This window comes from Trachurus japonicus, chromosome 14, assembly GCF_045865225.1.
Source record: "Trachurus japonicus isolate A0001 chromosome 14, Traja_1.0".
NCBI classification, from domain to species: Eukaryota; Metazoa; Chordata; class Actinopteri; order Carangiformes; family Carangidae; genus Trachurus; species Trachurus japonicus.
In genome coordinates, this window is record NC_140920.1 from 16717948 (window position 1) to 16736024 (window position 18077).

Here is an 18077-nt window from a genome sequence, read left to right on the forward strand (position 1 = left end):
ACTCCTCTGTTGTTGCATAAACTGTTTACTGATGTTGTTTACTGTGTTGTGTTTAATTTTTTACCAGAGTGTGATCTGCTGAGATGGAGGCGCAGCAGTGGGCTGATCTGAGCCTCCACAGAGTCCATTAGACCAGATACTTGAACAACTAATGAGTCATTGTTTCTCAATGCAGATTCCATTGCTGGGTTCACTTGCGCCAGATTTGCTTGATCAATAATCCTCCTGACTGCAAGTAGAAATTTATGCAACAGGTAGGCCACTCTAATCGAGGAGAAGTTGAGTTTTAATTGAGATTTTTCATCAAACATCTGAACCATGGATGTACATTTATGTATTCGGACTATATGATAATCTTTATGACCCTCAGTCAGTCGTCCTCAGCCTTATTGTGGCATGGACGGGCCACACTCGGCCTTCTGACATGTTTAGGCCATTCTTGAAATCGTCAGTAATGCACATGTTCCCACTGCTGACAAGCTGAAACAGGCCTGTTGAATAACAAAGTGTAGCTGTGAAAGCAGACTAGAAGTCTAGCGAGCCAAGAAGTTGTGAAGTGAAACTACATAATTCCATCTCTGCTCCCACACTGCACTGTTCCTATAAATGTAGAGATGTTAAAACAGGACTTTCCCTGTAAGTGGAAGCAGCTGCCTGGAGGTCAGAAAATGTCATACCAAAACATTTCTCTCTAGTTATTTACTCTAAGTTTGTTTGTCTCTAAGTGGATTTTGGATCAGATGTTCTTCAGCCTTTCAGATCATTTAAAGTGTCACACTTCAAAATTTCTGACAACATGGAAAGCTAAAAATTGTGCTCATCAATGGCTTTCATTCAGAATCTCTGTAACATCGATATATGATTCTCTAATGATAAACCATTAACCATTGATAAAACTATTAACTATAAATCCTGGAGAGAAAAAAAAAAGTGGTATCCAATTTTTTGTTCAACTCTGTTTTATCATTTTTTATTTTTGATAGTTAAGGAAACTGATAGTGAAACTCAGATTTTCCTTTTGCTGGTTTGTATCCTGAAACTGTAATCAAAATGCAAATCCAACCCTGAGTGAACAGTGAACCTACATAACAATCTCTCATTTACATGTTGATGTGGGGCCTTTAATCTATCAAGATTAGCTAATCAGACATTAAATGATTAACTGATCTCACGCCTTTGGATGTGTGGATGTGTCTATTTACAGACTCATTACAAAACATGATTGTTTTAATGATTGTACACTTGTCAGTAGAATAATGCAAAAAGCATTAACTGATTTGCACCAAAGTTGGTGGAGAGTCAGTGAAGAATTAAATTTCATCTAGATGTCTTACGGTGAAATTGATCGTTCCTGTTGGAGTTGAAGTTGATGTTTGTGCTCTGAGTTCCTGAGATGTTTCTAGTTTTTCCTGTTGACTTTGCATCTTTTAGCACTGAAATCAAACTGACGCCACCTTGTGGTGTCAGATGATATTTGCACATCAGAGATAAAAGGCCTTGTAGTTACAGTAAAATGACCAGTGATATACAAGTATTACAAGCTTTTTTTTATTGCACATTCATAACTGGAAATCAAATATTTGGTATGGCAGTGCTTTGAAAAAATCCACAAAATTAACTACATCAAACACAGTGCAATGTACAAAAAACAGCACAACAAAGAAACAATTCACGAGTAAAAAAAAATGCCGCTTTTCTTACTAAACATAATGATCTTTTTACATGATTGTACACTCACTGATACATTTATTCTGGCCTGATCATTGCTTAATATTTACAAACGTAACGTCAAACAAACGCATATTCAATAGTGATTTTGTCCCTGGAATTTTTAAGTGCATAATTGTGGTTGCACATATACAGTCCAGTGCCAGAGCTCTGTCATGAGTGCAGTCCACCGACGGCCATGAGACCAAGTGCAAGCGAGAGCAGCAGTGTCTTCATGGAGCTGCCAATTCCTGGTGCTGAGACAGGAAAGATGATAAGATAAGGAGCCGGCTGAGACATTGCCATTAAAGTAAATGATGAAGCATTTTACAACCAGGAACTCCCTAGTTGTTCCTATAAATCAGTGGACAAACAGCTGCTCAACGCACAACCGCCCCTATGGTCCTATGGGTTAGGTCATTATACAACAAATTACCAATGGAAGAGTCAATAGTGAAAAAGGTGTTTTTCAACTTCGAGACAAATGATTTTCCATTTTCTTTGCGTTATACTAACACTGGAATCAATATGTAAATCCATCACTGTGTGAACAGTCTGGGGACCTATTTTGTAAACACTGATATGGTTATTTGCATTGTTACTGTGGTGACATGTCAGATTAACGGTAAAAACACCAAAACCTGCCCTACATATTTTTATTCAGTACTAACTCAGCAGCAAGCAGATAACATTTGACCAAAAAAATTCCACATGCATTACGTAAGAACGCTGACAGAGAGAGGGCTCGATACTTGCTGTCCTACTTTTGAAGTGTTTTGAACTCGACAAAAAATGAATGGTATGCTATAGCTGTGACCATATCAGATAAAACTATTGATGGCATTAAAGGGCTGTCCCAGAGGTGGTATGCATGTGTTTACCCTATTTACTTCAAAGCACATAACTAACCAGAGTTAATGCTATCAAAACTTGAATATCTGCTGTTTTCTTTGTGATATAAAAATCTTTTAGCATACTCTTAAAACATGCTAGAATTGTTATTTGTCATTGTAGAGATGCAAGGAAAATATGTGTTGCCGCTCAGAACCTAAAAGTGTTAAAATACAACAATAAAAAGTAAATTATCATTATGCACTATTGCCCTTTAAGTTGGAATAATTTTGTTTTCAGACACTGCTCTTTTTATTCCTGTTACAAAGGTTAATTGTGGTTTAAATTTCACAGTGATATGTTTGGAAGAGATTGATCAACAAAGATACACACTTTCACTCTCTTTATCTGTCAAGAAAAAAATCACATTGACTCAATCATTTCATATGAAGCGGTAAAAGAAGTATTCCAACTTTATGGGCAAAAGTGTATATATTCTTAATAAAGATTGGAGAGGGGTTTGCTATATCAAATGTATGTATTATATTGAATATAGATTTAATATGATGTAATGTGTAGCTGCTTACCATGTGAGGACTTCTCTGGAAATGAAGAAGACAAAAAGTGAGATGTTAGACAAATCCTCTCAAGAGCTGTTCATATCAATTTGCACATTAAATATTTTTTAACCCACATGCACACACACACTCACCTTTGATAGTGAAAGTGGTTTCCATGCCAGCGTGGATGTGGTCAGTCACGTGACAGTGGAGCAACCAAGTACCTGGGTTACCAGCTACCATCTCTACGGTCTGGAAAGTCCCGGGGAAGAGGTCAAAGACATCAGCGCGATGCACGCGGTCCGTCTGACACACACAGACACACACACACACACACACCAAACAACAGGAGAAGTAAAAAGAAGAAATAAACTTTAAGTATAGAAACAGCCTTTTAGAAACTTCCTGTGGTGACACTGATGACACATTTTCTGTTAAGTGTTTAACACCATGAATGAATGCATGAATAAAAATGATGATGATAGACCAAAAATAATCATCTTTTTTTGTGTTGGTGGCGGTCACCTTGTAGGTAAACGTCTCTGCGTGGAAGTGAACCGTGTGCATGTCCACTTCATTGCCCATCCCCAGTAGATACCAGTCAACTTTCTGGCCCCGCGTCATCTCTATTCCATGGAGGTTACCGTACAGCTTACCATTGATCCCTTCAGTAGATACACACACAGATTCACATCGTTACATAAAACTCACTCACAAGGTCAATGAGAAAACCATTATACAGACTTGTTTAAAAAAACTTTAAAGATCTGTGAAACACTCAGGAAATTCAATTGGATCAATAGGATTTAAATGGATTTTGAATGTGCTGAGGAGGATAGTATGTTAAACAATGGTTTGCATTATAATTAGATGTAGGATTTAAATGTTGAGCTTGTGTATCACAGTTGCTCTGTGATGTGGCACGCTATCATCCTGTAAGTTGCCATTAGAAGTTGCTAAATTGTCGGATGCGACGTGGTCAAAACCAACACTCAGATAGGCCGTGGTGCACAAATTAGGGGCCCAAAGTGCGGCAAGAATACACTCTGCACACCAACGCACCATGACCACTAGCCTGGCCTGTTGACACAAGGCAGGTTGAGTCCATGTATTCATGCTGCTGACACCAAAGTCTGACCCCTCCATCTGCATCTGCCTGCCTCAGCAGAAAGCCTCATTTATCAGACCAGTCTCCAGCTGGTCAGCTCTCTGGCACCATGCTCAAATGTTTGATGTCTGCGCAATTTTATGCACATTACTAGCTTTAGCTCAATCATGAATAAGCAGTTTTGTGTGATTTAATCTGTTGTGTCACTCTCTGTGATCAATATTTTGTCTGGCTGAATACCTGGAAAATAAAGTTAAGAATAAAAATAGCCTATAGGAAAAAACTCCAGATTAAACAATTAGACAAAAACAAAAAAAATATATATAAAAAATCCCATTTCCACCAAGTATATGAGCTGTCTCACAAATGAGGAGAGAACCAAAGACCTGTTGTATGCAAAAACTCTCCCCTCTCCTCCCCTCCCATAGCCCATGAAGAGCAGCTCAGACATCAACATGGTTCACCTCAACCCCCCGTGATGAGCCTTTGATGAACAACCAGCCTGTGACCACAAAGACCATAAGGAGATTTTCAGAGGAAGCCAATGAGACACTGCAGGGCTGCATGGAAGTGACAGACTGACAGACACTCGGTGATCTGCAATGTGAGTGTATCACAGACCACATCAACCGCTGCGTTACACCAATCTACCCAAATAAGGACTGTGTGTTGTTAACCAAATCGAAACAAACTGCGGGTAACAGAATACATCGATGATAAGAAGAGCAATAAGGAAAAGGTGCAAGCCAAAGTAAACTGAAAGCAGAGGTCAGGACAGGAGAGGCAGAGGAGTTGAAGGCAGGCGAGGCGAGCATGTGTTTTTTTAAACAGAGAACACTGTGACCCTGGCTCAACCCCCACAGCCCCTTCTGCTTCCTGCCTGCAACTAGAAACTACTCCTCTCTCTCTCTCTCTCCCTGCCCCTCCTGCCTGTGATGGCCCCTTGAACGCGCCTCCAACACAACACAACACCACAGATGAGGCTGAATGCTGGGCTGTGGTGGACAACCCTGTCACTTGGTGTGAGCAGAAACATCTGCGGGTTAAAGCGACAAAGTCAGAGGTACCCCTGGTGGACATGAGGACGACGAGGGCTCCGGTGACTTCCTGTTTCTATCTGCAGGGAATGTTTGGATATTGTGGAGGAGTACAAGCTTGTAGGGGTCTCTTTTTTGGAGACAGCTGAAGCGGTTCAACGTCTGTCAAACTAGGCTGAAGATGTTTATGAGGCCACTGCAATCCTCTCTGCTGTTGTGTTTTCTCATGAGAACCAAGAGAGACCTTGAAGTTAAAGCAGAAGTAAGCGATCCGGTCGTTAACTTCTTGTCAGCCGATGGAGTTAGCAGTCCCCGCCCTCGTCATGGATCTATTGGTCCTCGTCCGTCGTTGCTGGGGTCACTTTCGTAGGTTTGAGAAGGGGGGGCTGCCATATTGTGTAATGTTTTGATTGGTTGCCTGGTTACCTGGCCGCTTAAGTCTGACGTGAGCGGAAGGAGCAGGGGAGTCTGGGAAAAAGCCAAAGAGGGAGTCTCGTGGACGGATGAGACTGCCGCCCCGAGGAGAAGTCAAGGGAGTTGACGATAGGAAGGACCCCCTCCACCTCAAGAGTGAATTATCGTTTTAGTTATTGTCTCGTCTAAACAAAAATGAACTGACAAAGCCGCGACCGCGTGACGACGGACGGAGGTCGACACACGCAGGACGCTGGAGCAGGTGGCCGGCCCGGTGCCACTGGAGCCGGACGCCGGTCTGCCAGGAAAGCCTCGCGGACCAAGCTACAGGTGGTGAGCGGGAAGCAGCCGGTAAGTCGAACATTGGACAATATGGCAGCGAATCCCACCAAGCTCCAGGTTTTCAGCAATAGAAATATGTGCACCTGTGTCATCCCTGTAGCCTAGACTCATTAGAGCCCTAACCGTAAAACTTTACTTACCAGGGTGGCGTATGGTCGCGACACTCGTCCCTACGTCACCAGGGTTAGGGTTAGGGTTAGGGGAGGACCGCCCCTTTATGCCGTTCTCTCTCCTCATTGGATAAAGGTTGTAGGATACAAGGAAAGTTTTCTCTTCAGCTTACAGCAGAGCAGAGTGACTGACAGACCCGTGTTTCGGACCAAACACTCTACTGTATGTAAGTGATTGCCGTCGGAAGATATGACTATTTAAGCCTTATATTAACACAAACATTCCGCTTACTTCTGCTTTAATTCTTTAACAGTTTACTCCCCCCTTCTTATCTCTCACCGTGCATCAGGTTACTCTCTTCAAAGTCTGGGTCTGGTCTGAAAGCATCAGGATCGACACTGAGGTATTTTCTGATGTTGTCATCCAAATACCATGACTGGTTTTCGTCATGCACCATGAAGAGCAGAGCGAACTCCTTTTCCACGTCGCTCCTCTGTCTGTCGGGCTCCCTGCCGCGCAGAGTCCCACGTCTGCAAATCACCAGCGGTCCCAAAAGACCACTGTACAGATCCTTAACACAAACAACATGAGACACATGGAAGTTAATCAAAACCCATCCTTTCAACAGCACCACTTAATTGTGTGCTCCCATGTGGCTGTGGCTGTATATAGAGATCATGTACTTTGATGAAGTCAACACTGGAGTAGTAGGCGAAAGAGATGCAGTTAGGATCTGAAACTCCCGGACCGGAGGTTTCAGGAACATCCCAGGTCAACTCGAGTATGTGACCTGAAGGCAGGAGAATGTAGAAGAAACATATGTCAGTTCTTTTAGTAGAAAACACCAGCGACATGTATTTTACTCACTTCCTCAAATTTGATTCTCACCAGGTTGGACATGAATGTGCGAACCACTGGCCCGGACTCCATGTGCACTAATGGAGTACGGTCGGCTGGCTTTGTTCTTGAAGGTGATCGCAATCTGCTCCCCCACCTCTGCTTTGATTATTGGTCCTACGGGGGGACAAGAGACCTCCTGTTGTCTTCAATGTTTACTTGGTTAAAAAAACAACAACCAAAAAACCAAACCTTAAGAGCAGTTTAACTTACCCACAATTCCCAGGTGTTCTTCGTTGGGGTTCCGTTTCCTCTGAACCGTAAAGGTGTCGTCAGTGTACTCTCTGTATACCACCTTCTTGTAGCGTGAGCCGATTCTGTTCTTCCCGTTCTCCAAAAACATATTGCCTGGGCTGGGACACATGTACCAATTTGCTTCCATTAGCAAACAGTAATAAGTTGTACCACTAATCACAGGCTCCGACTCCAACACTTATGCACATCATCCTACTGTACAATTATCCTACTCACACACCTGTCCTCTAATGTGGCGTGATGTTTCTCCAGCTCCCAGGCTCTGTCTGGTGAGTAGTCCCACTCGATTTCTTCAGCACTTATGAAATACTCCACAATCTTGGTCGGCTCTATGCGTGTGTCCTTCACTTTGCGCTGTGGGCAGTTCTTCACTTCGTACTTCTGCCTCATGCCAGCTGAGTAGTGGTCTGTTACTCTGCAGCTCACCTCATATTTACCTGTCAAGAGCATGAGGAAAGGTTTTAGGAATTTGGCTGCACAAATGAATGTGTTAGTAGCTCTACACCACATTGGTAGTTCAGTTATAATGGCACCTCTTATGATTGTGTTCCTGTTGATTTTGAAATGTGTCTGTTTGTCTGTAAGTTGCTTGTGATAAAAGTTTCTGCCAAATGAATGAAATTCTCAGACCAAACTAGACGTCTAGTTTGCACGTTTTCTTAAAAGTCACAACTATTTTTTTTTTTTAAAGTATATTTTTTGGCTCTTCATGCCTTCATTTGATAGGACAGTTGAGAGTGACAGGAAATGGGGAGGCAGAGAGGGGGGAACGACACGCAGGACAGGGCCGTCCGACGCGGGACTCGAACCGGGGCCGCCCGCAGCGAGGACCGCAGCCTCAACACATGGGGCGGGTGCCCCACCAACCGAGCCACACACCGCCCCAAAAAAGTCACAACTATTTTTAACTGTGTCACTGCCGGTAGCTATACAAAGCATGTTGTGACCTTGTGGTTTGCAGTGTGTGGGAAATATCACGTTATCAGGTTAGCTTAGGGACGCTTAGTCTATGCATCTGAAGCATGATTTGTGCTAACTGAAAAAACTGGCGTCCTTTCTCTTGAAAATGTTTTTGCATATTGTTATATCACTTGCATATGCAGAATTTACATGGAAGATATTCGCTGGGGCTGAAGGTGAAGTACATGTGATTCAAAAACTGGTTAATTTTTGGGAGAAAAAATATTAGACACAAATTATTATTCAAAGCAGAACATTTTTCAATGTGTATAGGAGACTACTCTCAGATTCAACATGGGGTCTTTAGGGCATCGATCCTTTATGCACATCTGCTATTAAAAAATTAAATTATATTATAATTATAATATATTATTATAATAATTATATTAAATTAAAATACCACTTGACTGTATTTTCTCTTAATGTCTCACACGAATTCCTGTAAAATCTGATGTTAATGGTTTTTGGAAACTGTTCGAATCAACAACCATATATATTTTTGGACACTGTAAATAAAATGACAACAATATTATTGTATACTAGATTTGTAGTTTCCTGTTTGTACAGTGCTGATTCCTGTCATTGTGGGTTGGGAGTAGTCAGTAAGTGACAATAAGGTTACCTTGATAGTGAGGATGTATGAGTGCGTGTGAGCAAATGAGCGAAAAGGATGTGGTTCATTTTGTGTTTCTCAAAGTGACTAACCAGGAGTCTTTGGCTGCATGTTGACAGTAGCTGTGGTGTGAGGAAACAGGCTGACTGTGTCACGTGTTGTGCTCTGCTTCTTGAAGGTGTTCCCCTCAAAGTAAACACCATGGATGTCAACCTCGTTCCCAAGCCCATAGGTGTACCACCAAACTGTGTCCCCGGCGCACATCTCCAAGCCAGCAAGGTTCCCATACATGCGTCCATTTACAGCTGAAAACAGAAAAATAGAGTGATGGGGAAGAAAATACTAAAGAAGCATGATAATTATTACTCAAAATAGGACACTACTGATATGTGATTGACAATCAGTGTCATCAAATAATATTTAAGTGAAACAGTTTGTCCCTCAGTAAGGCAGTTTAGTAAAACTACTATTTACCATGCATCAAATTGCTCTCCTCAAAGTCCTCATTTTCTGGATCTGCCTGAAACATCTTGACATTCTCCCATTTATACCAGCTCTTGTTTTCTTCCATGACAGAAAAAAGAAGGAAGAACTCCTTATCCACTCCTTTCTGTTTAACAGCACACAGACACACACAGTTCAGGTAACAGCAAGAACCTAAACAATATTTAAACAGATCATCAGTGTTTGTTTATGGATGACGAAGCAGCACCTGGGTTTTGTCCTCTCCCAGCGTTCCTTTCTTGCACACAAGCAGAGGTCCCACTAATCCAGAGTTGGTGTCCGAGGCAGGATCAGTGGCTGAGTAGTAGAGGTAGGGGATACAGGGGGGATCGGATGGAGACGGACCTTCTAGGACCTGCCAGGTGTAGACGAAGCGCTCACCTGGACCAACGTGGGAGCCGGGCTTGTTGACACCTGCAGTATTGCACACAAAAAGTTCTGTGATTCTCAGATTTTATATCCTGTGTTTCATAGTTCTGCTGCTTAAGAATCCACAGATATGAAGTGTGCAATATATCAGTCTAAAACAACAACAGCAGCTTGATCATAGACTGTAAAAAGAATGGACGTAGCGTCCGTGACGTCACCCATTGGTTTTGGGGAGTCGTTTTTGTGACTCAAATATGGCGGCCTGAACAGCGCCATGTTGGATTGGCCGGCCGAGAACCCGCCCACTGGCCTCGAAGCAGCTGTCCACGGAGCTGCTCGGACCTGTCACTCAACGTTTCCGCGCCCTAATTGGCCAGAGTTTTAACCTAATAACAGTAAAACTATAGAGTTAAAAAAAAATTCACCCTCCTCAGAGTGTGTGCGGGGGTAGAAACTATCGATTGAGACGAAAAAACGTTCTGACACCAGGCTTTTAACATGTTTACTGAGGATGTAAAGTCGGCGATTTTAACATGGGGGTCTATGGGGAATGCTCCCTTCTGACACCAGCCCCCAGAGGAATTCGAGGGGATTGCAGTTTTTTGAACGCGGAAGTGAGCTTCACTTCTCAGACCGACAACTGCCCCCTTGAGCTTGATTCATAAAAAGTATTGTGCCCAGATTGTAATGTTTTCTTCAGCATTGAAACAATATTAATGTAAATGTATGTCTGTCAGTCTAAATTGTAGCTGCAGCTTCTGTTTATTGATTAAAATCAGTCCTCTCCCCTTGTTATCACTGAAATGTCCTAAATTTAACAGTTACAATCTTCCATAGTTTGTGAAGTATCTGCTCTAGCTGCTCCCTCACCATCCTCATAGCTGCTTCCTTGGGACAGTTTGTCATAGTGCAGGCCGTGAGGCTGGATACTGCAGTTCCTATCAGCCTTGTTCATGAATGTCACTTTGAGAGTGTCTCCTTCCTCCGCCCTCAGGACTGGACCTGGATAAATACAGAAGACCATTGTATCCAGACAAAAGTTACTAAGAGACAGAGAGAGAGAGAGACCTTGGGTGAAAGACAAGACCCCACGGTAGCAGTGAGTAAAATACAACAGAGAGTGGGATGTTTGCCAAAAAAAAAAAAAAAAGGGACACCTTACCTAAGATTCCTAAATGTTCGGGAACACCTGGCGTCGCGACACTGAAGGTATCGTCTGTGTACTCTTTGTATAAGGCTTTCATGTATCGACCTCCGATCCTTCCTCCAGCTTTGCCAAAAAACACCTCTGATGCACTAGAAAAGGAAAGGGAGGGGGTTATTATGTTATGTTATTATTAACTGTAAAGAAGGCAAACAGGAAGTAAGATGCAAATGCACTTGAAAGTGAACATGAACAAAATAAAGGCCAGGCGGAGGGGTTTCACTTCTGCATCAGGTCAAGCAACGATAACAAAGACACAATAACAACTTTGTCACTGTCTACACTGTTTACTCTACATGCCACAAAACTGCCTCTCCACAGGAATGACCAGCTCATGTGTAATCGGCCCTAACCCGAGGCCATCCACGGACAGACTGCAACTTTGTTCAGAGGTTTTGTGGGGCCTTAAAAAGGATAGAAGGATAGGTCACCACTTAATGCAACAGTTGCGTAGTCATTGCTGTACTTCCTTGTGCAGGATACTGAGGCTAAAATGTCTATCTGATAAATATTAGACTTTGGGTGCCACTGTGCAGCTTCCTGGGAATTCAATTGATATATTATTAGAGTTTATGACAGCTGTTAAAGCTAGCTCTGCATCTAATAGACTGACTGACCAGATGAGGCCAGATGATAAAACGATGCCCAGCAATCACTTCCCTGTGTGAGAAGGCCGCCATGGAAACACGGTGGTCTGTCTCACTGTGTAATTCACTAGGCTAAATTATGCTTCAACCTTTGTTTTGCAGTTGGTTTTTCTACTCCGGTTGATTACAGCGGGTTGTACACCTGTCGCGTCGGCCTACCTGTCAGCCTCAGTGAGGGACACATTGTTGATCAGATCCTTTCCTGAGGGTGCGTAGTCCCACAGGACTTTCTCTGCTGCCACGTAGTAATTCCTTACAACACCTGTGAGCACTGCGGCTTCAGCCTCACTGCCACATGACTTCACTTCATAAAAGGCCTGCATCCCAGCTGGAAGAGATGAAGAGACACATGCACAAAAATGTTACACAGAGCCTGGTGGTGAAAGTTTACCTTCAGAGCGAGAGCTCAAAATCAATCTGACTATTAAAGGTCCATAAATAAAAGAAAAATTAGGGATCTTTCAGCAGGTGACAGATTGAGGAGAGGCCATTGTGTAAAACTATCAAAGGTGTGGTACTAAGATAAGTAACTTAATGCCACTTCTCTACAAAAGATACACAAAGTAGAATAGACCATTATGAAAAGTCCAAAGAAAGTGTATTTAACATGTGCCAGCGTTATTCATAGAATCTTAAGAAAGCTTGACTCATTCAGGTCAATGATCAATGGACTTTGGACACACTTAACATACAAGACTTGGCATGTTTACAATAGAAATACAAGCTCTCCTGTAGGAATGCTCACAACACCATCCACTGACAGAGCGACTGTGGTGAACCTCACAAAAATGTCTTCGCCCCCGCCAGCAAGTCTGCACAGCCAGTTCAGTCTCAGAGCAAAGAGGTAAAATGTAACATGTGGGTTAAAGGTCGGGTGACCTACCCTGCAGGTGGTCATTAACCTGGCAGCTCAGCAGCCACTTCCCGCTTGCTTGCGGGATCATCTTAGCGGTAGCAAACGTGGCTGGGAACAGGCTGAGGACGTCGGTGCGGTGGCCACGGTCTAGCAGGGTATTCCCGTGGAAAAAGGCAGAATGAATGTCCACCTCATTACCCATGCCAAACAAATGCCAGGATACTGCACGGCTCTGGCACAGCTCGATCCCCGGCAGGTTACCAAACATGTACCCATTAATAGCTGTCACACAGAGAAAAGGAAAAACAGACATTAGAGGGGTTGACAAAGGGAGAAATTTAAGCTTTCTTTTGACTTAAGATAGGAAAACATTTAAATTGTGTTCAGTGTGAGGTAGACATTTTAGTTTTTGAACATCTCTCACCATGCATCATGTTTGACTCTTCAAAATCTGGGTCTTCTTGGTTCACTTTTGCTGGGTTCGGGAGTTTAGCAATGTTGTCGTCCAGGTACCAGCTCAGGTTCTCATCTACCACGTTGAACATCATGAAGACGTCCTGGTCCACATCATGGCGTGCTGAGTCTCTGACAGACCCTGGCTTCATCTGAACTGGTTCTTTAGTGTCCTTCAAGATTCCTACACACATACAATAACACAGATGTAGGACAATGCAGCCTCAAAAGCCTCAAACTGACCACAATCTTTGTTTAAAAATGGTTTATAGAAGCCCTCAGTGAAATCATGACATTTTACACTTTTTATTGTTTATCAAGTATCGATATTCATGAGAATTTGTACTTTTAAGCGAAAACCAACTCAGTATAGTTCTATATCTCCTCTCTCAGGCTTCTCAACAGATCATTGTCAGCCAATCAGGGGAGAGCTTGGCCTTACTGATTTCTCAGTGATCAAATAAAAGTATGGCAGATTTCAGGTAAAGACTCAGAGAAACCAAATCCTGCACAGCTGGACTTACTAATGTAGCACTAAGACCTGCATTATAGTCAAAGGGCAAAAGGGACTTAAGAGTAAATGTGATTTGATATGCAAATAGGACAAAGGTTGAAGAGCATGTATTCTCATACCTTTCTTGCAGGTGAGCAGAGCCCCGATCAGTCCTGAGGCGATGTCCTTGGGAGCATCCAAGTGGGAGTGGTAGACCCATGTCAGGCAATTGGCATCATCATCTGTGGGGGCAAATTCTGGCCTGACCTCCCAGCGGTATGTGTAGCTACCTCCCGGAGGAACAGAGTCATCCTTCTTCAACCGGCCTGATGTCCCATCTGGATATAGTGCTCCTGGTGGGCAAATACAATGTGATTATGCAGAGGTCATTCTGTTTAGCATGATTATGGGTATGATTTCACTTCTTGTCAGTGGAAAACAGCGATATGGTCTTAACATTTATGAATAAGCTCCATTTTGTTTAACTGTTTTAAAAGTGGAAAATGAGCACTGCAAATGATTCTTCATTGGTGTAGGTGTCTTAACACATACCGTAAATGTCCTGAGCATTAGTCACAGATGTCACGGGTAGACTGACCTCTGTATCAGCCATTACTGGTCACAAGACATACTGTAATTTGCCGTTTAATCATTTCTATGTCTTAACACCACTTCCCACTTTTCATTCCTCCTCCCCTATTTTTAACATCACTCTCCCTTCTTGCCTGAGGAGCTGTTTATAAAAACTAGTCAAATTAACAGCTGCTACTACTATTTCTAGTTATCTGACTCCTGATATAACCCCTTTAATAGAGCAGGACATCAGTCAAGTTTTGGTTTCACTTTCTGTTCTGGTAAGCCTCTGAAAATTCCTGAGTCCTCGTCCCCACAAATGAGTGGGGGTGGGGATTTGTTGCTTTACAAAGAGCTGATGAACAGGAGGGCATATTTATGAGTCAGTGTTTTCCAGAGCCTTCGCCCAATTACTGAAAGGGTGCTGTGTCACTCTTTGCGCCCCTACACAGGCCTGAATTCACTTTCACTTTCTACCAAATTTTTGCTTTTCGGCCTGTCAGTGTCTTGTAATCAGAGAAAGTCCTGGCGCCTAGGCAGAGGAACAAACTTGAGAGTGGTTTTGTGTATCAAATATCAGAGATCATATCTATTGACTGAGCCTGTGGAGTCAGACTGTTGTGGCAAATCTCTTGACAGTGGTTCATGCTCTGCATTATATTAGAAAAAACTATGCTATGTGTTTTTTTTTTGCATAAGAAACAAGACATAACTAGAATAAAATGTTCTGTGTAATTTGTTGAATAAATCCTTCTCTATCAATATTAATTTCTTCAGATATTGGTATTGTTATTCCTACTTGTGAGAATGAATCTAATAATATATTCGCAATAACTAAATGTCAAACTGCCAAACTGGTGTCAAATTTCAGTGGGAAGACAGTGTCCATCTAAGACATTGTAATATTTATTCATATTCTTACTATCATTGTGACCGCAAATGCAATGTATAATTTCAAATCTAACTGATTTTCCCATTTTCCTGTCTGTAGATACACATATATGTATTATGTAACACTGTACCTTCTGCATCCTTCTCATAGAAAACTCCATGGGGATGCATCGAATAGCTCCTGCTCGCAAAGTTCTTCAGGTGGACTACGATGACATCATCAACCTCTGCTCGCAGTATGGGCCCCAGGAATCCCAACCAATTAGGTCGAGGAGCCTGCACGCTGTACGTGGCATCTGTGTACTGTCGAAACATGGCCTTCTTATACACACGGCCAATACGGTCGGGTCCTCTTTGCAAGAATATAGAAGCATGCCTGAGACAGAGGAGGACAGAAAACAGGCAAAGCAGATGTTACACTAGGGAGGAGAGTGTGTGGGAGGTAGAGAAGGAAGAGGCAGCTATTTATCCTGATGTAAGGGGTTGTCAGTGTCAGAGCAGTGTTAATGTGCACTCTAATATGATCTCACAAAAGGCACTAATTCATCTTTGAAATACTTCGATCTCATTGTCAGTAAGTAACTTGATTTAATTTCAGACTGCATGAGCTCATCGTGAGGCCATTAACTCTGGATGTGAAGCTGCAGAACAAACTAGATCTCGTTGCAGCTCTATAACAAGTCGACTCATTATTATGATTACATGTTTTTGTGGCCAAATAACCCGTTAGTGGAGCTGTGGCAAATGTAGTTCTGCTGGTGTCTACAGTTCAAGGTCACAATCACAGCAACAGTTGGATCGCACTTACTTTGCTGTCAGTCTAATAAAATAATATTAATGAAGTAATAAACTTTATAAAAGGGGATATTGTTGAACATTTGGCAAAGCAATTTAGAGCTGGTCTCATCAGTTGTATCCTGTTTAACGCAACGATCAAGCATGACACATTGGATGCAACACAGGCTGATTACGTAACCTGGCTCCCTTGAAAGAGAAAGTCAGGAAAGTCCAGGATTTTGCCCCCCCCCCCCCCCACACACACACACACACACTTCGACATCCTCCAATCTTCCACATACATCAGGGCGGTGACACCAAACATCCTCTCCTTTGTTTTTTACCAAGGGATTCTGTCATCTGCACTTTTAGAAGGCCTTTAACACCCTGCAGCACTGCAGCACTTTCTTGTGTTTTTATGTATTATTTTATTCCTTTGATGTAAAACACTTTGGGTACCTCTGGCTATTGTAAGGGGCTATACAAATAAAATTTGATTGACTGACTGATTGATCTTGAGGTATGCATGAAAGCATACAGGTAACACAAATCACACCTCAGCAATCGGAGCGCTGACTTAAAAGTATAACACAGCTAGGGTTTATGTGATATACAGCTCAGGTGAATCCAACCAGTTACAGTAGCCTAATGGCATTAGGTGACAGGCTATCTGTGACTTTGTAGCCTATAAATTTGACAGCAATTAAAAAACATGACATTAAACTGTCATAATCACAGTATGAACAAATAGAGAAACGTCTCAGACTTGGGTGTTCTCCTTACATTCTCACATCTTTCTGTTTATTCTTACTATTAAACCTCTGAAATATAAAATGAGGTCCTACGATGACACTGACAGGCAGCTGCCTGGGCTGTTACAGGAAGCCTCTAATCGGAGAGATGTTATTCGCCAGACGAACAGCACACAACAACCCCCTCAGTCTAGACACTGTCACACCCCGACAGGATGACACACTGCACAACTTTTATAACACAGTGTCAGTCATATTTCCTATATTCACTTATATCTGTTAAATATGATATGACCCGTGTGATCAAATGAATGACAGAAGTCCTTTCGCTTTCCTCCCTACTGTATGTGCGCACAGAACTTCCAAATAACTTCACCGTATCAAAACTCACTCATCATCTTCGATATTTTTCCCGTTCAGCAGATTTCTTCCACTTGGTGCGTAATCCCACGAGTCCTCAACAATCCCCACGTAGTAGACTCTCTCTTTACCGAGACTTCCCTCTGCGAAGGAGGCGAGAAAAAACAATAAACAAGTCCGAGCAAGCAGCACTGAAGTTCGTGCCATGTTCAGGGAGACCGCTTCGGCTGAGTTTGAGGGAGTTTTTGGTTCAACGTGTTGAAGTCCTGCCACCTCCTGCATGTAGTGCCGGTGTGCGTAGCCTGCTACTTATGAAAGTCTGACTGCACAAACAGTTGCCCTATTGAGTGAGAAAGCAGCGGTTGAACCGCCTCCTGTCTATCAGAGGAGGTAATAAACGCTCAACGATCTCGCGTTAATTGTTCTTAGGTTGTTACTGAAATCGTCCACTGGGAAATTAAAGTAAATCGATCTATTTATTCTAAAATGCAGAGTCAAGCACCGCGGGTCGTCTCAGCTGGCTGTCAAATTTCCCACATGTGATGAACAGGCACGTTAGTTAACTGTGTGCTCTCTGTACAGAACAATTATGAGTTAATTTGATCCGAAGCTGACATGCAACTTTCTGGGGAGATCCTACACAACCATATGGTGTGTTTGATAAGAGTAATATCAGTTAGCCCAGAAGAGATGATTAGTTTGCAATCCATTGATAATTAAACGCTTAGCAAGTCAAATGCATTTTGTTCCAGATTATTTTGGAAGTTTATGCAACCTGGCAACCCAATGACTAAAACCATGCTGAAAATCATCTTGGACAATATTAACATTTGTCTTCCTATATTTTCTCCATGCTATCTTAATTATCTTGTCTGATTAATCTGAGTGGACCTAAAAGAGATAATTCATTTGAGTTTAAAAACATTCACAGAGAAAAAATCCATGCAATGAAATATTGGCAGCACATTAAGAGTTGCTCAAGTATTCCCTCAATTACAAAAATGCTGTACAACTGCTCTGAGATATTTAAAGACAGCTCACGTCAATGCACGTTGCTCTCGATACAGCTCCCCACAAAGGAGTGAAGCTGACACCTGCTGACCAACTGTGAGCACCACAACTGTATAGTGACTGTGCTGCATGGTTGAATGAAGAATTCCACTTTAATAGAGCAAATAAAACACTCACCCTCACTCAGTAGGGTGTGATCCTTCAGCCTCCCATTTCTCATAATCCCCACAAATCTCTCTGTACAATCTGCGCCCCAAGCTTAGTGATGTGGTGCCAAAACAAATGTGTGGTGGGTTTACCAGAAATAACAACAGGGCTGACAGTAGGGTTCTTTGATTTGGTATCATCAGGC

At 42.5% G+C, this 18077-nt stretch overlaps 1 protein-coding gene across 1 annotated transcript; it reads right to left on the reverse strand.

Moving 5' to 3' along the window:
- Window positions 1–1684: 1684 nt before the first annotated feature.
- Window positions 1685–17034, reverse strand: hephl1b (hephaestin-like 1b). The gene is made up of 20 exons (XM_085798135.1): window positions 16746–17034; window positions 14957–15201; window positions 13502–13714; window positions 12840–13052; window positions 12443–12697; window positions 11719–11887; window positions 10871–11004; window positions 10579–10710; window positions 9548–9753; window positions 9310–9445; window positions 8928–9140; window positions 7483–7699; window positions 7221–7360; window positions 6999–7124; window positions 6794–6900; window positions 6450–6681; window positions 3624–3763; window positions 3251–3404; window positions 3126–3140; window positions 1685–1964 (listed from the first exon to the last, which is right to left on the reverse strand). The coding sequence occupies exons 1-20, from the start codon at window positions 16994–16996 to the stop codon at window positions 1882–1884; spliced, it is 3381 nt and encodes a 1126-aa protein (XP_085654261.1). The 5' UTR covers window positions 16997–17034; the 3' UTR covers window positions 1685–1881.
- Window positions 17035–18077: the final 1043 nt, after the last annotated feature.